The following is an 11,563-nucleotide window of genomic DNA, read 5'->3' on the forward strand; positions in this document are numbered from 1 at the left end:
AGCCAAGGCTTATGGTGATTATTTACCCATAGAGGCGGGGCCACAGGATCAGTACCATGCTCTGTGTCAGCAGCCACAGGCTTCTTTGAAGTCATACAGTCTCTTTTCCCTTGCAACACTCTCACACTTCTCAGCTCCCTGGGTTTTTCTCTTTCTGTCTGAGCATCTCTCCCTCCACACATCTCCCTCCTTGCTGCTCTCCCATTTTTTTCTCTTTCCCTGTCATTAGACACCCACAATACATATCTGCATTTCTCTCTTTCACTATCTCTCTTCACCGCCCCCATTCACCCAATGGTAATTATGGTAAAATCTGTAATAGTGCTCAGAGGAGCTGATAATACCTTTAGCTTAATTAAAGACATTTATGGGATGCAAAGACATGTAGCCTAGAGGTTGCTGTGCACCCACACTAACCCAAACTCTTTATTTCTCGCTTTTTCATCTCCCTCAATCCCTCACTTTCTGCTATTCTTATCGTTTTTCTCTGTTACACACACATTGTGATACACACCAGTACATGCTCATTCCTTTTGTCAAACTGAATGTTAAGGTCAGAAGTTCTGTAACTAATCACCCAGAAGTTCAGCTTTGAAGTGTTGTAAAACATTGTATGGCCTACATTATGATGTGGGGCCATGGTAATATCAGTACATGTAGTTTATCAGCCTCAAACATACATACATACACACACACACACACACACACACACACACACACACACACACACACACACACACACACACACACACACACACACACACACACATATAGCAATAATGACAGTCTTTTCCTGTTGATTATCCCAGTGTTGGTCGCGCCACATCCTGTTGGGCTGAAAGATGCGCAGCAAACTTGTTAACATGACAGTCAGGAACACCAGTAATATAGCAGGAAAGTGAACAAGACTTGGTGTTCTGGAGCATACTTAGAAAGGTCACAGTGTTGCAGAAACAGCTGGCAGTAAGGGTGTTTTTCTTTTCTTTCGATGTGTGATGGAGTCTGGTTTTCTCACCGTTATTCTTGTTTCTTCCTTTGCGGTATTTTCCTCTCACTCTGGCATCACAGGTATGAAATACTTTCTGTGATTTTTAGAAATATGTGCCTAAACTGATCTTGCTGGGAAGAGAGTCTAAATGTCCCAGCTAATGTTGCTTAGAGTGCAAACATGAATGAACCTGTTTCCTCCATATTTATTGACTTTAATCTGACGATCTTTAAAGAATAGATTCACATTTTAAAAGTCTGTTCTAAAATGACCCTCACATGTCCATATATACTTTGAAAGAGTTAACGGTCGTTGTAATTGTTTCCTATTGTCCATACTGGCTGCAAATAAATCCCTTTTCTAAAATGATTTCACTGTAAGACAAAATCCAAAGTACAATACAGTGTACTTTTTTTTTTTAAATGCATTTGAAGCTAATACGATGCTTCAGTATTCTGTGTTCCAAAAGTTAGTCTTTTTGTACAAAGTTATTTTTTTTTGTTACTGCCCATCCACCACAGCTCAGATAAGAAATGCTGTCCAGGGAAACTAAAAGAGGAAATTTGGTGCTAAAAAGATTGTAACTTTGGAAGATACCCATAAGATTTGACTCTGACTACTGAAGCCCCATATAAGCTTCCACAAAACTCCTGTCCCCCATCACTTATGATGTCCAGTATGGACAGAAGGAACTGTTACAGGGACCAATACCTCTATACATATGGGAGTATTGTTTTAAGACAGACTTGAAACATATGAACCTATACTTGTAGGACAGGATATAAAAACAGACATCAGCCCTGTAGTAAAAATGGAGAATTTGAAGGTCTTCTTAAAGACTTGAAGTCTGAATAATTCACCTGTTATAATGCTTTACTTTTGTCCTCTCTTCCTCAGAGTGGGACGATGTTGTGTTGGCTCGAGAGGGCATGCCTACCACCTTGGTCTGTACTGATGCAACAGTGAGGGGTGCCGTGGCCATTAACTGGATGGTGAAGCCACTTGGTGTGGATGAATGGAAACTGGTTCTCTCAGCCAGCGAAAGGGAAGAGTTCTCAGGTCATGCCTCGAAGGCATCCATGCGATTGACTGACCCCAACTTTAAAGACACCGGGGTTTTCTCTCTGTTCTTTATTCCCAGAAAGGAGGACGGCGCTCTCTACTCATGCTTGATAAAGCAACACGAGAGGAAACTGAGTGAAAAGATTATCCTCTTAGCCATCCTTACAGGTAGAAAAAAACAACAGGTGATTTGTGACATTTGTCGTGCATCAGCTGTGCCCCATAGGAACGTCTCAACTCCATCTTAGTTTGTAAAGCAAACATGTAGTGTTATTCTGTTTTTTTTCTTTTTAAAGTCTTTTAAATCTCTTTTTACATATGCTATTATGAAATGTTACATAACTAATATTTGCTTGAGTGCTAAATTAATGGGAACCTAAAATAAATTACCTTTGGCGCACTTCATTTATATATTCTGCAAAGGTACTTGTACTTATTTTGCTGGTGATTCTTCTCTGCTTTAAGAAGTAAACATGTAACTGCCAAACATTTACTTATAATGGAATATATTTACACTTTTACTTGAGTAAAACATTTAAATACCTCTTCCACCCCTATTATCCTGTGTCCTCCCTCATCTCCAGTCACAGTTGTCCCCGCTGTACCCATTCCTCAGCACAGCACCCTGCGGCTGATTGCAAGTGTTAATCCTGACAATGCTGTCAACAAGATCACCTGGGCAGCACCTGGCGGCATTTCCATTAAAAGCGAGAAAAAGCCAAACACAGGCACAGTGGCCAAACTGCCCCAGGTTGTATACAGTGACAATGGGACCTATGTCTGTATGGTTCACCTGTGGCATAAAAGCAGCAACACTCTTGTCACCTTCAATGTGGACGTGACTGTTGATGGTGAGACTGATTTGAGAGAGAGAGAGAGAGAGAGAGAGAGAGAGAGAGAGAGAGAGAAAAACAAAAGCATTGTGGAATTGAATACGTTTATTGTTGCTTTTGTTGATGGTATGAGTGGCTATCCGTGCTAGAAACTCCAGCAGCAGCATTATTTATTTAAGCATCCTGTAGCAACAGTTCTTCAAAGTATTGACTTTTATAGACCAGTTTCAAGATTCAAAAGTCTACTGTAGATCTTCACTACAATTCAGCCAGTCCTCCTGTGAATATTATAGTTGCTTATTCATCGTTATTTGTTTTTGCTTCCTTTCTCTCTACAGCTGACAATGTGGTCTCATTTACCAATGCAACACATGGTGAGTGACTTGTAACACAAGCAGTCTAAAAGTCCTGTGTCAGCAGCTTGCTAATCAGGCAGAGCCGAATGCAAGACCAACTGAAGAAGTCACTCTCAGCATATAAGAACTTAATCCATATTGTTGTAGGAATTTCTCCCCTATCTCCATTTCCCTACTCTCCTACTATTCTGTTTGCTCTCTGTGTCTACACCCCACTCTTCATTTGTCCTCTTTTTTTCTGAGCTCTTTGTCTGTTTGCACTGTCTTCATATTCGTCTTCCTCACTGTCTCATCTATTTTATCGTTCTGGTTTCCTTGGTCTTTTCTCTCCTTGCCTGCAGAAAGAGATATCTCCACCGCCACTCAGGCTGGGATACCCTTCCCCCTGACCTGTCCTGTTGTCCAGGGGGATTACGTCCGTCTGCTGTGGCAACCTCCAAGCAGCAGGAGGCACAGTCAAATGAGACTGGTGCACCAGTACAACCGCTGGAGGGGCTCCACCTTCTGGACTGAGCACAGCAAGAAACTCCAGTTCGCCGGCCCACCCTATAATGCAGAAGCCGGTAGCTTCTCCTTTCTGCTCACACCTGAGTGGAAAGATGGCGGCCTCTACGTCTGTGAAGTGATCCTCAATGACAACGGCTTCATCCAGAAGACCATGCTCAGCGTGCTGAAAGGTACAGGTCGGGGTTAGGAGGAGGAGAAAGACAACAAGGAGGTGGATAAGGAAGAATAAAACAAGGGGTGGCCGGGGATGTTTTTATGAGACAAGTGGTGTCACTTTTATTATAACCTTGTGTATGTGCTGTATAACATGACATTTTGTGGATGCTGTAATGCAAAACAGCTGTGATGAACGAGCTAAATAAACAGAGGAAGGACAAATTAAAGGCAAAACCAACATAAAATGTCTTAGTAAGGTGCTGGGCCATCAGGAGCCACCACAATAGCTTTTATGCTCCAAGTCTTTTAAACTCTGCTGGGGGGATTGAACATCATTCTTCCAAAAAATATTCCCTCATTTGGTGTTTGGATCATGAAATATTCCATAGCTGTTCAATTGGGTTGAGATCTGGTGACTGCAACGGCCATAACACATGACCCCTCATGAGCTGGTTGGAGGCATATGCATTTATTATCTTTCTCCACCCATTTATTCTGTTTTTTAATTATCTGCAGTTTATCTAAAGGAATACTTTGACATTTAGGGAAATATGCTTATTTGTTTTCTTGCCGAAAGTTAGATGAGCAGCCTGTGTACCACTCTTATGTCTGCGCTTTAAGAATGAGGCTGAAGCCAGGATGCAATTAGATTAGCTTAGCATAAGAGTTGGGTTATGCCCGAACAGAATTAGTTTGTACGAGGTGTTGTGAGAACAATTTACCTGGTCGGCCACGTTGGAAATTTATTTTATTTTTATTTTATTTTATAGAAGGCTACACTGGAAAGCGGAGTGAAAAGCCGGATGTCATAGAGAGGGGGAGATGTAATTTTGGTTAATTATGGGGATGATGCATATTTTCAGGCAGTCTGTCCTGAAAGCCATTCATAACAGTGATTACTTATTCAAATGAAAATTAAAATAAATAGTTGTGCCAATAATGAAAAATGAGAGCTAGAGAGAATAGTGCAAACCCTGGCTCCCCTCTCACCTCTGCACAGCAAGCTAAACACAAAATTGTAGGTTTCTAAAAGTTGCAGAAATGGTGGGACACTGCATCTCTGCTGGTTGCCTGGCAACCTCACTGTGACAAAAAGACTCGAAAGTCACTGTACCCTCGTGCTACAGCACATAATTTTTTGCATTTCTGTTTGTGTATGGATTAAACAAAGACATAACATGTTGGTTAATGAGCTGTAGATATGTTACATTGTACAGAGCCAGGCTAGCTGTTTCCCTCTGCTTCCAGTCTCTATGCTAAGCTAAGCTAATCGCCTTTTTTGCTCCAGCTCCATACTGAGTGTAGCACACAGAGTGGTATTGATGTTCTCATCTAATTCACGTAGCCTAAATATAAACTTAGTCCTTTCTTAATCTAAACAGTGTACATGGCAGTTGTACATGGCAGTGGGTGACACAGTCAATTTAGAGACTTCCCTGTAGCCAAAAGACCCATTCTAGAAGCATTTGCCTTGCTGAAGCAAGATACTGAATTCTCACCAGCTCTCAGTTCATTGTTCTCACAGATCATACACTGTGGAATAAGTGTGAAGAGAATTTCCTGAAGCTATTGATAAAATGTCACATTATTAAATGAATAGCTACATTTACAATAGTCTATTGCTCATGAAAAGGAACATTTGCTCGATTCATACATTTAAAGAGAAATAACTGAGCAGAACACCTGTTGATTTTTATCAGAAAGCCTTGAGGATGTTTGCAGAAACACGCAGAATACATTTACACCCACATACGCAGAACCCAACACACACACATACACATACACATACAATGCCCTGTCATGGCAGCCTTGGAAGACTTTACTAATCACAGTCCCACTGGCATCCATCACAGCCGCGCAGATATGACCAGCCGATCCGTCACTGTCACCCTGCTTCACACATCTGTATCCCTCATACACACACACACACACACACACACACACACACACACACACACACACACACACACACACACACACACACACACACACACACACACACACACACACACACACACACACACACACACATGCATACACATCCACCCCACCAATCATGTGGCGCATATATTTTTACCCCACCTCATTATAAGTATCATTATGTATGATTATACCTGCTGCCCTCCCACTAAGACTGTATGTGGCCCACACTGATCACACTAATCAAGGCTGAAATGTGGATGTGTGTGTGTGTGTGTGTGTGTGTGTGTGTGTGTGTGTGTGTGTGTGTGTGTGTGTGTGTGAGCTTGATTACACCCAGATGGATCCTCATTTCAGTTTGATGAGACACTAAGCATCAGTCACAGTCAACCAATGCATTAGCAGCAAATCACTTTAATGAATATATATTATTTTGACCCCTCTCTGAATTGTTCTTTGTTTTTCATATCACTTTCCCTTTACCCCATTACTCTCTATCTGTCCTTGGCCTTTTCTATATTCACACACTACCCTTTACTAACTTTCTCATCCTGCTTGCTCCTTCCTCCTCCCTCCTTCCGGTCCTTTTCACTTACTCATCCTTCCTTCCATTTCTTTTCATTTGTTTCATCCCTCTGTAACATTTTCCCTCCCTTATCCTCCTACACTCCTCTCCCCTCCCCCACGCTGCTCTGCATCACATCCACAGTTACAACCAGCTCTTCCTCCTCAGAGCTGAAACTGAGGTGCCTGTATTCAGAGGTGTCCCAGGTCCGAAGTGCTGCTTGGAAATACCAGGAGACGGGTCGCCGGCTGCATTTGTTAAGCAGCGAGCCTGGCAGCATCACCACCATTCTGCCCTTACCCATCACCTCTGACACAGCTGGGAACTACACCTGCACCCTACAGCTGCAAAATGGGCAGACCATCTCGGCAATGCAAGCTGTCCCACTGCCCCATAAAGATGGCAGGGATGGTATGGTATAATGCACACTGGCCTGTTTTCTGATTTTCTTTATCGAGCCCAGGAGTCCTGACAACCACAGTGGAGATAATGAACCATGAATGTGGAAGATTCTCAGATATGTGCTCCGTGAAGCATTCTACGGCGCATTCAAGCCAACCTCAGGTCAATTCATCTGGCAGAAAGCCCACAGTTTACAGAGGAAAAAAACAAATACGTCATGATTCCTTAATGTAGTTAAAAAGGTCACAGGTGAAGACTTCTGTGAAGTTGTCATTTGCAGATAATATCCAGCGGGAATAACTCCATTTACGTGCCCATTTTTCATAAAAGATCCACCACAGTGCTAATACTCTGCTCAGCCTCTTCTTCTATAAAACATAAAACTTAAAGGCGCCGTAATCGTTTTTCTCATCACACTCACCCAGCTGATATGTGAATATAAGAAGACAGGACCTTAGGACATATCTCCCCACAAAAACTAAATAATTCAGGCTTATTGTATTGGTGGCTGTGGGGTGAGCACAGGAGGATGTGACAGTTGAATGGATCCCTTAGCAGAGATGAGTTTACTCCCCGTACACTAATACATCACTTGGGTTGAGGGGCCCAGAGCTCATCATGATGCACACTGATGGTACGGCTATAAGAGTAATGGAAATGGAGGAAAGAAAGAGAAGGTGATAAAGATAGGGAGAGGAAAAGAGGCAGCAAGATTTTGCCTGATTGGAGAGGCTGGATCAGAAAGAAATGTATGTAGTGGGTGTGCATTTGCCCAATGTAACATGAGGAATTTAGACTGAGCAGCGTGAGCAGTTAAATAATGTGAGGGTTGGATGGCCTACATTTAAACTGTTGAAAAGTGACAGGTTGCACAAACGTTGCAATAGTGCAAGATAGCTCAAACGTTTGTTATTGGTTAATAATGAATAGTATGACAATAAGCAGTGACAGTTAAGGGTTTATAAATGGTTCCTCTGGGTAGCAGTAGGCATCCAGAGACAGTGGGATTTGCCACAGGGTTGGCTCTAAGAACAAACTGAAACAACATTTTAGCTCACTGGAAATAGCCTAATATATACATTTAATTTGGGGATATTGTATGTGCTGTAAGCCAAATCTAAAAGCATAGTGCTGGTTGTAGAAGTTAAAACAAATTTAGCATAATAGAATTCCTTTCACCAGTGGCACAGTTCAGAGAATGCAAAATGGAAGCAATCATTGTGCTCTGCAGCACATAATGTACTTCAAATGTCAGGGGTTTTTCTACAATCATTTGCCATCCTGAGTTGGCCCATCATCTGCAAAGCATTAAAGCAGTTCTTTGGTCTGCCTTCTATCAGACACCCTCCTCTACAATCAAACTGATATAAATCCACCCCCACCCCCCACCTCATTTGAGATGAAATAGACGATGTAGGAAGGAAGTGCAAATAGAGGAAAGGAAAAGGTGAGATAGAGAAAGATGAGTGAAAGGTGGAGAGATGGATGTGGTAGTGAAAAACTGGAAGCATTTATGCCTCACTTCCCTGCACTCAATTACCATAATTCATGCGTTAAAGCTGGCATGGAGAACAGTGCAGGTCAGTCTTAGGGTCAGCACTCACCACAGTATTCCATTAGCAACCTCTACACATACTCACCAATCAATTACATCTCACACAGCATATAATGATTGATCATTTTTGAACCCGGCTAAAAGCTGTGACTCCAGGACTAAGGTGAAGCCCGCGGGCCAAACTAAATTTGATAGGATGTCTGAGTGGACTTTAATTTTGCCAGGTTTCTGTCCATCAGATAACCTCAAATGCCACAGAGAGACACTGCATGAACTGTTTAGAAAAGATGACTCAATAAAAAAGGGCTGTTTTGGTAGCTCTTTAGTAACTGTTCTGTTTATTAGGCTTCTCTTTGGTTATCCAATGTCTGACAGATCTGATCGTTTTGTGCTCCATGAAAAGTGAGCAGGTAGCAACAGAACACTTGTTAAGGTACACTAAATTACAGCAGTCGGTCTCTGTGGAAACGAATACATCCCTTTTGATCCTTATGTCACCCTGTGGCTGTGTTTTGCAAGACTGATGTCATCCTCATTATGCAAACAAACCTGACAAGTTTGATAGCATGCATGAGCTCTTCCAACTGAATTTAACTGGTACTACAGTGAGCAAATGGTTTGCTTATGTAATGTTTGCGATAATCATGCCCACGCTTTCTATCCACCTGTTTTCCGATGCTGCATTGACAGGGTTCAGCTGAAAGACTGCTATTTACATTGTTTGTCATTTTGCCTGGAGGCAGTTTGTTGCTAGGATCAGATGTTAAGAGTGTGCATGGAAAAGTCTCTCCTGACTTTACTTACATAACTACAAACATATTTAGATTATGAAATAGGGAACAGATAGGGTTTGCAAAAAGTCAAATCAAACTACTGTTTATGGAAGTGGCATTTGCTGAGGTTTTGTGTAATGATGTGACAGCATCTGGTCTCTTTGATACTGGTTCTATTCTTCTTCTCGTTCATGTTTCAAATTGACAGCGTCTACTGTCCAGGCTGAGGGTCTGTCAGATCAATGCCTACTCAGCTGTCGTAAAGACTATTCACTCTGTCTGACAGAGCCTGGATTTCTTCGCCTTCTTCCACTGCACCCATTGTCTGTGAATGACAGTAGCATGATGCAAATGCATGTAACATGTTTAGCAAATCTCAATTGCAACATGTCTTCAAATCTATAGCTTGCAAAAAAAGGTTGCCCCCCTCTTGACCTGAACAATAGAGCAAAATGGAGAACCGCAATAGCATTGCCATTCAACCACACACTCAGCTCTACAAGTTTTATATTAGCACTGTTCTTGGAAACATTAATGGCTTTTTTCTGTCTCACTTTTGTCTCTCCCTTTAGTCGAGAGTGTCAGTGTGACCACCCCCTCCCTGCTCCCTTCTCTCTCTGCTTTATTACTCCTGGTGCCCATGGTTGCTGCGGCTGTCGGTGTGTTGCTATGGAGACAGAAACACATTTCTGATCGCGGTGAGTCTTCCGGCGTTTTCTTTTTTTGACAGCTTTCCATGTTTCGTCCAGCCCTGTTGGCTGCCACTGAGTGATGTGAGCCAAGACATCCTATGGGGTTGTTGTAATAAATTTGGCCCCAAGTCCCCCGTCCCTGTGCGTTTGAGTGTGTATATATGTGTGTGAGTCTGTATTGGTAATTATCTCTCTGTTCTCAGGTATTGAGCAGTCTCTGTCTGTCCACTCGGGTGAAGCAGAGAACATCTATGAAAATCCTGAGGATATCAGACAGGTGATGAATTCAGACATTTTCTATAACTAAATATCCTCTGATGGATTTCCCTACTCATGTTACCCTCACCTTCTCCTCTTCCACTCCTCCCCTCTGGTATTTAGCTCTTTCTCTTTTCTTTTTGTTTCTCCCACCCTCCCCTTTCCTATCGTCTTGTTTTTACTCTTTTTATTTTTTGCTTTTCTCATCTGTTTCTGTTTTTCCTCTGATTTCCACTATCACTCCCTCTCTGTCACTTGTTGTTCATAACACATGTTTTCTTTGCTCTCCTCCCTTCCCAACAGGCTCCTCCCCAGGGCTCAGTCTACATGGTGAGTTATTGTGTTGTCCCCTGCACACACACAAAGGCGTGGTAAATATGTGTGTTTGTGAGGAGTTGTGGAACACATATTCACCAATGCAAACAGATTCTCACTCTCTCTATTGCTTCCTCCCTAAGCTGTCAGCAGAATATGTCTTCCCTCACACTTGCAGTCCTCTCCTCCAATCTGTCAGCCCTCTCTCAGATAAACCCATTGCCTATCAACTGTCACCCTTACATTAGTGGTATTAACAAATTAATCTTATTACACAGGGTACAGAGGGACATAAATCTGGCCTCAGTACCATGATTCTCTCTTTATCCTCCTCTTCACTGTCCCACTCTTCCCCTGCCTCTCTTCCCCCTTTTCTTCTTTATGCCAGGATTTGAAGCCAAGAGGAGAGGATGATGTCTATAAGGAACTGGAGCGGTAAGCAAAAAGCCTTGCATCACCTGTGTGTGTTTTTATATGTTGAACTGTATGTGTGTGTTGTGTGTGTGTTGTGTGTGTGTGTGTGTGTTTGCACTGTCACTCATATGCACCTCACATTCCTCTCACACTCACCAATCACGTTGGCCTGAACATCACCCTGACACTGTGGCATATCATCACGCCATGTGCTGACAGGCAGCGCTCCTTCGCCCCTGTGTTGTTGTTGCGTGGGCTGTCTGTGTTTAAGGAAGAATAAAAGAGACTGGGGGACAAGAGATTTTTGTGTGAGTTGGTCTTTGTGCTTTGTTTTCAGATACTAACAGTGTCAGAGCTGATCACCTACCCACATCTCATCTTCATCCAGCTGTCACATCCGCTCAGGTCCCAGCTGCAGCAGAAGGCCTTTATAAACAAAAGTAACAACTGAATGTCAGAGTTGGGATTTGAAGAAAAACTTCAGTGCTTTAGGGAAATGCAACTCAATTGTTTGAATGTTTTTTTGTTGTTGTATTCTAAGCTATTGCTCTTTAATAGTACATTTTTACTGATTTGCTTTGATGACTGCACATAGAGAGGGGGAAATATTTTCACATAAGGCTCTAAAATTTGTCCAAAATGTGTGAAAGTTAATGTTATATTGTCTCTTATTTACTTTTGGTATTGTACCAATTGTCTTCTATGGACATCTGTATTTTATTATAGACATTTCAAAATAAACATGTTGTCTTTAATGTTGCTTGTCG

The 11,563-nt window shown here is 42.2% G+C and overlaps 1 protein-coding gene across 1 annotated transcript; it reads left to right on the forward strand.

The window, feature by feature from the left end:
* Nucleotides 1-977: 977 nt before the first annotated feature.
* On the forward strand, nt 978-11,178 carry g6fl (g6f-like). The gene is made up of 11 exons (XM_028580987.1): nt 978-1,068; nt 1,886-2,218; nt 2,635-2,901; nt 3,222-3,261; nt 3,585-3,916; nt 6,532-6,798; nt 9,690-9,815; nt 10,013-10,086; nt 10,371-10,397; nt 10,771-10,817; nt 11,134-11,178. Exons 1-11 carry the CDS (start codon nt 996-998, stop codon nt 11,138-11,140), a joined length of 1,593 nt encoding a protein of 530 aa, XP_028436788.1. The 5' UTR covers nt 978-995; the 3' UTR covers nt 11,141-11,178.
* Nucleotides 11,179-11,563: the final 385 nt, after the last annotated feature.

This window comes from Perca flavescens, chromosome 6 (assembly GCF_004354835.1).
Source record: "Perca flavescens isolate YP-PL-M2 chromosome 6, PFLA_1.0, whole genome shotgun sequence".
Lineage (NCBI taxonomy): Eukaryota > Metazoa > Chordata > Actinopteri > Perciformes > Percidae > Perca > Perca flavescens.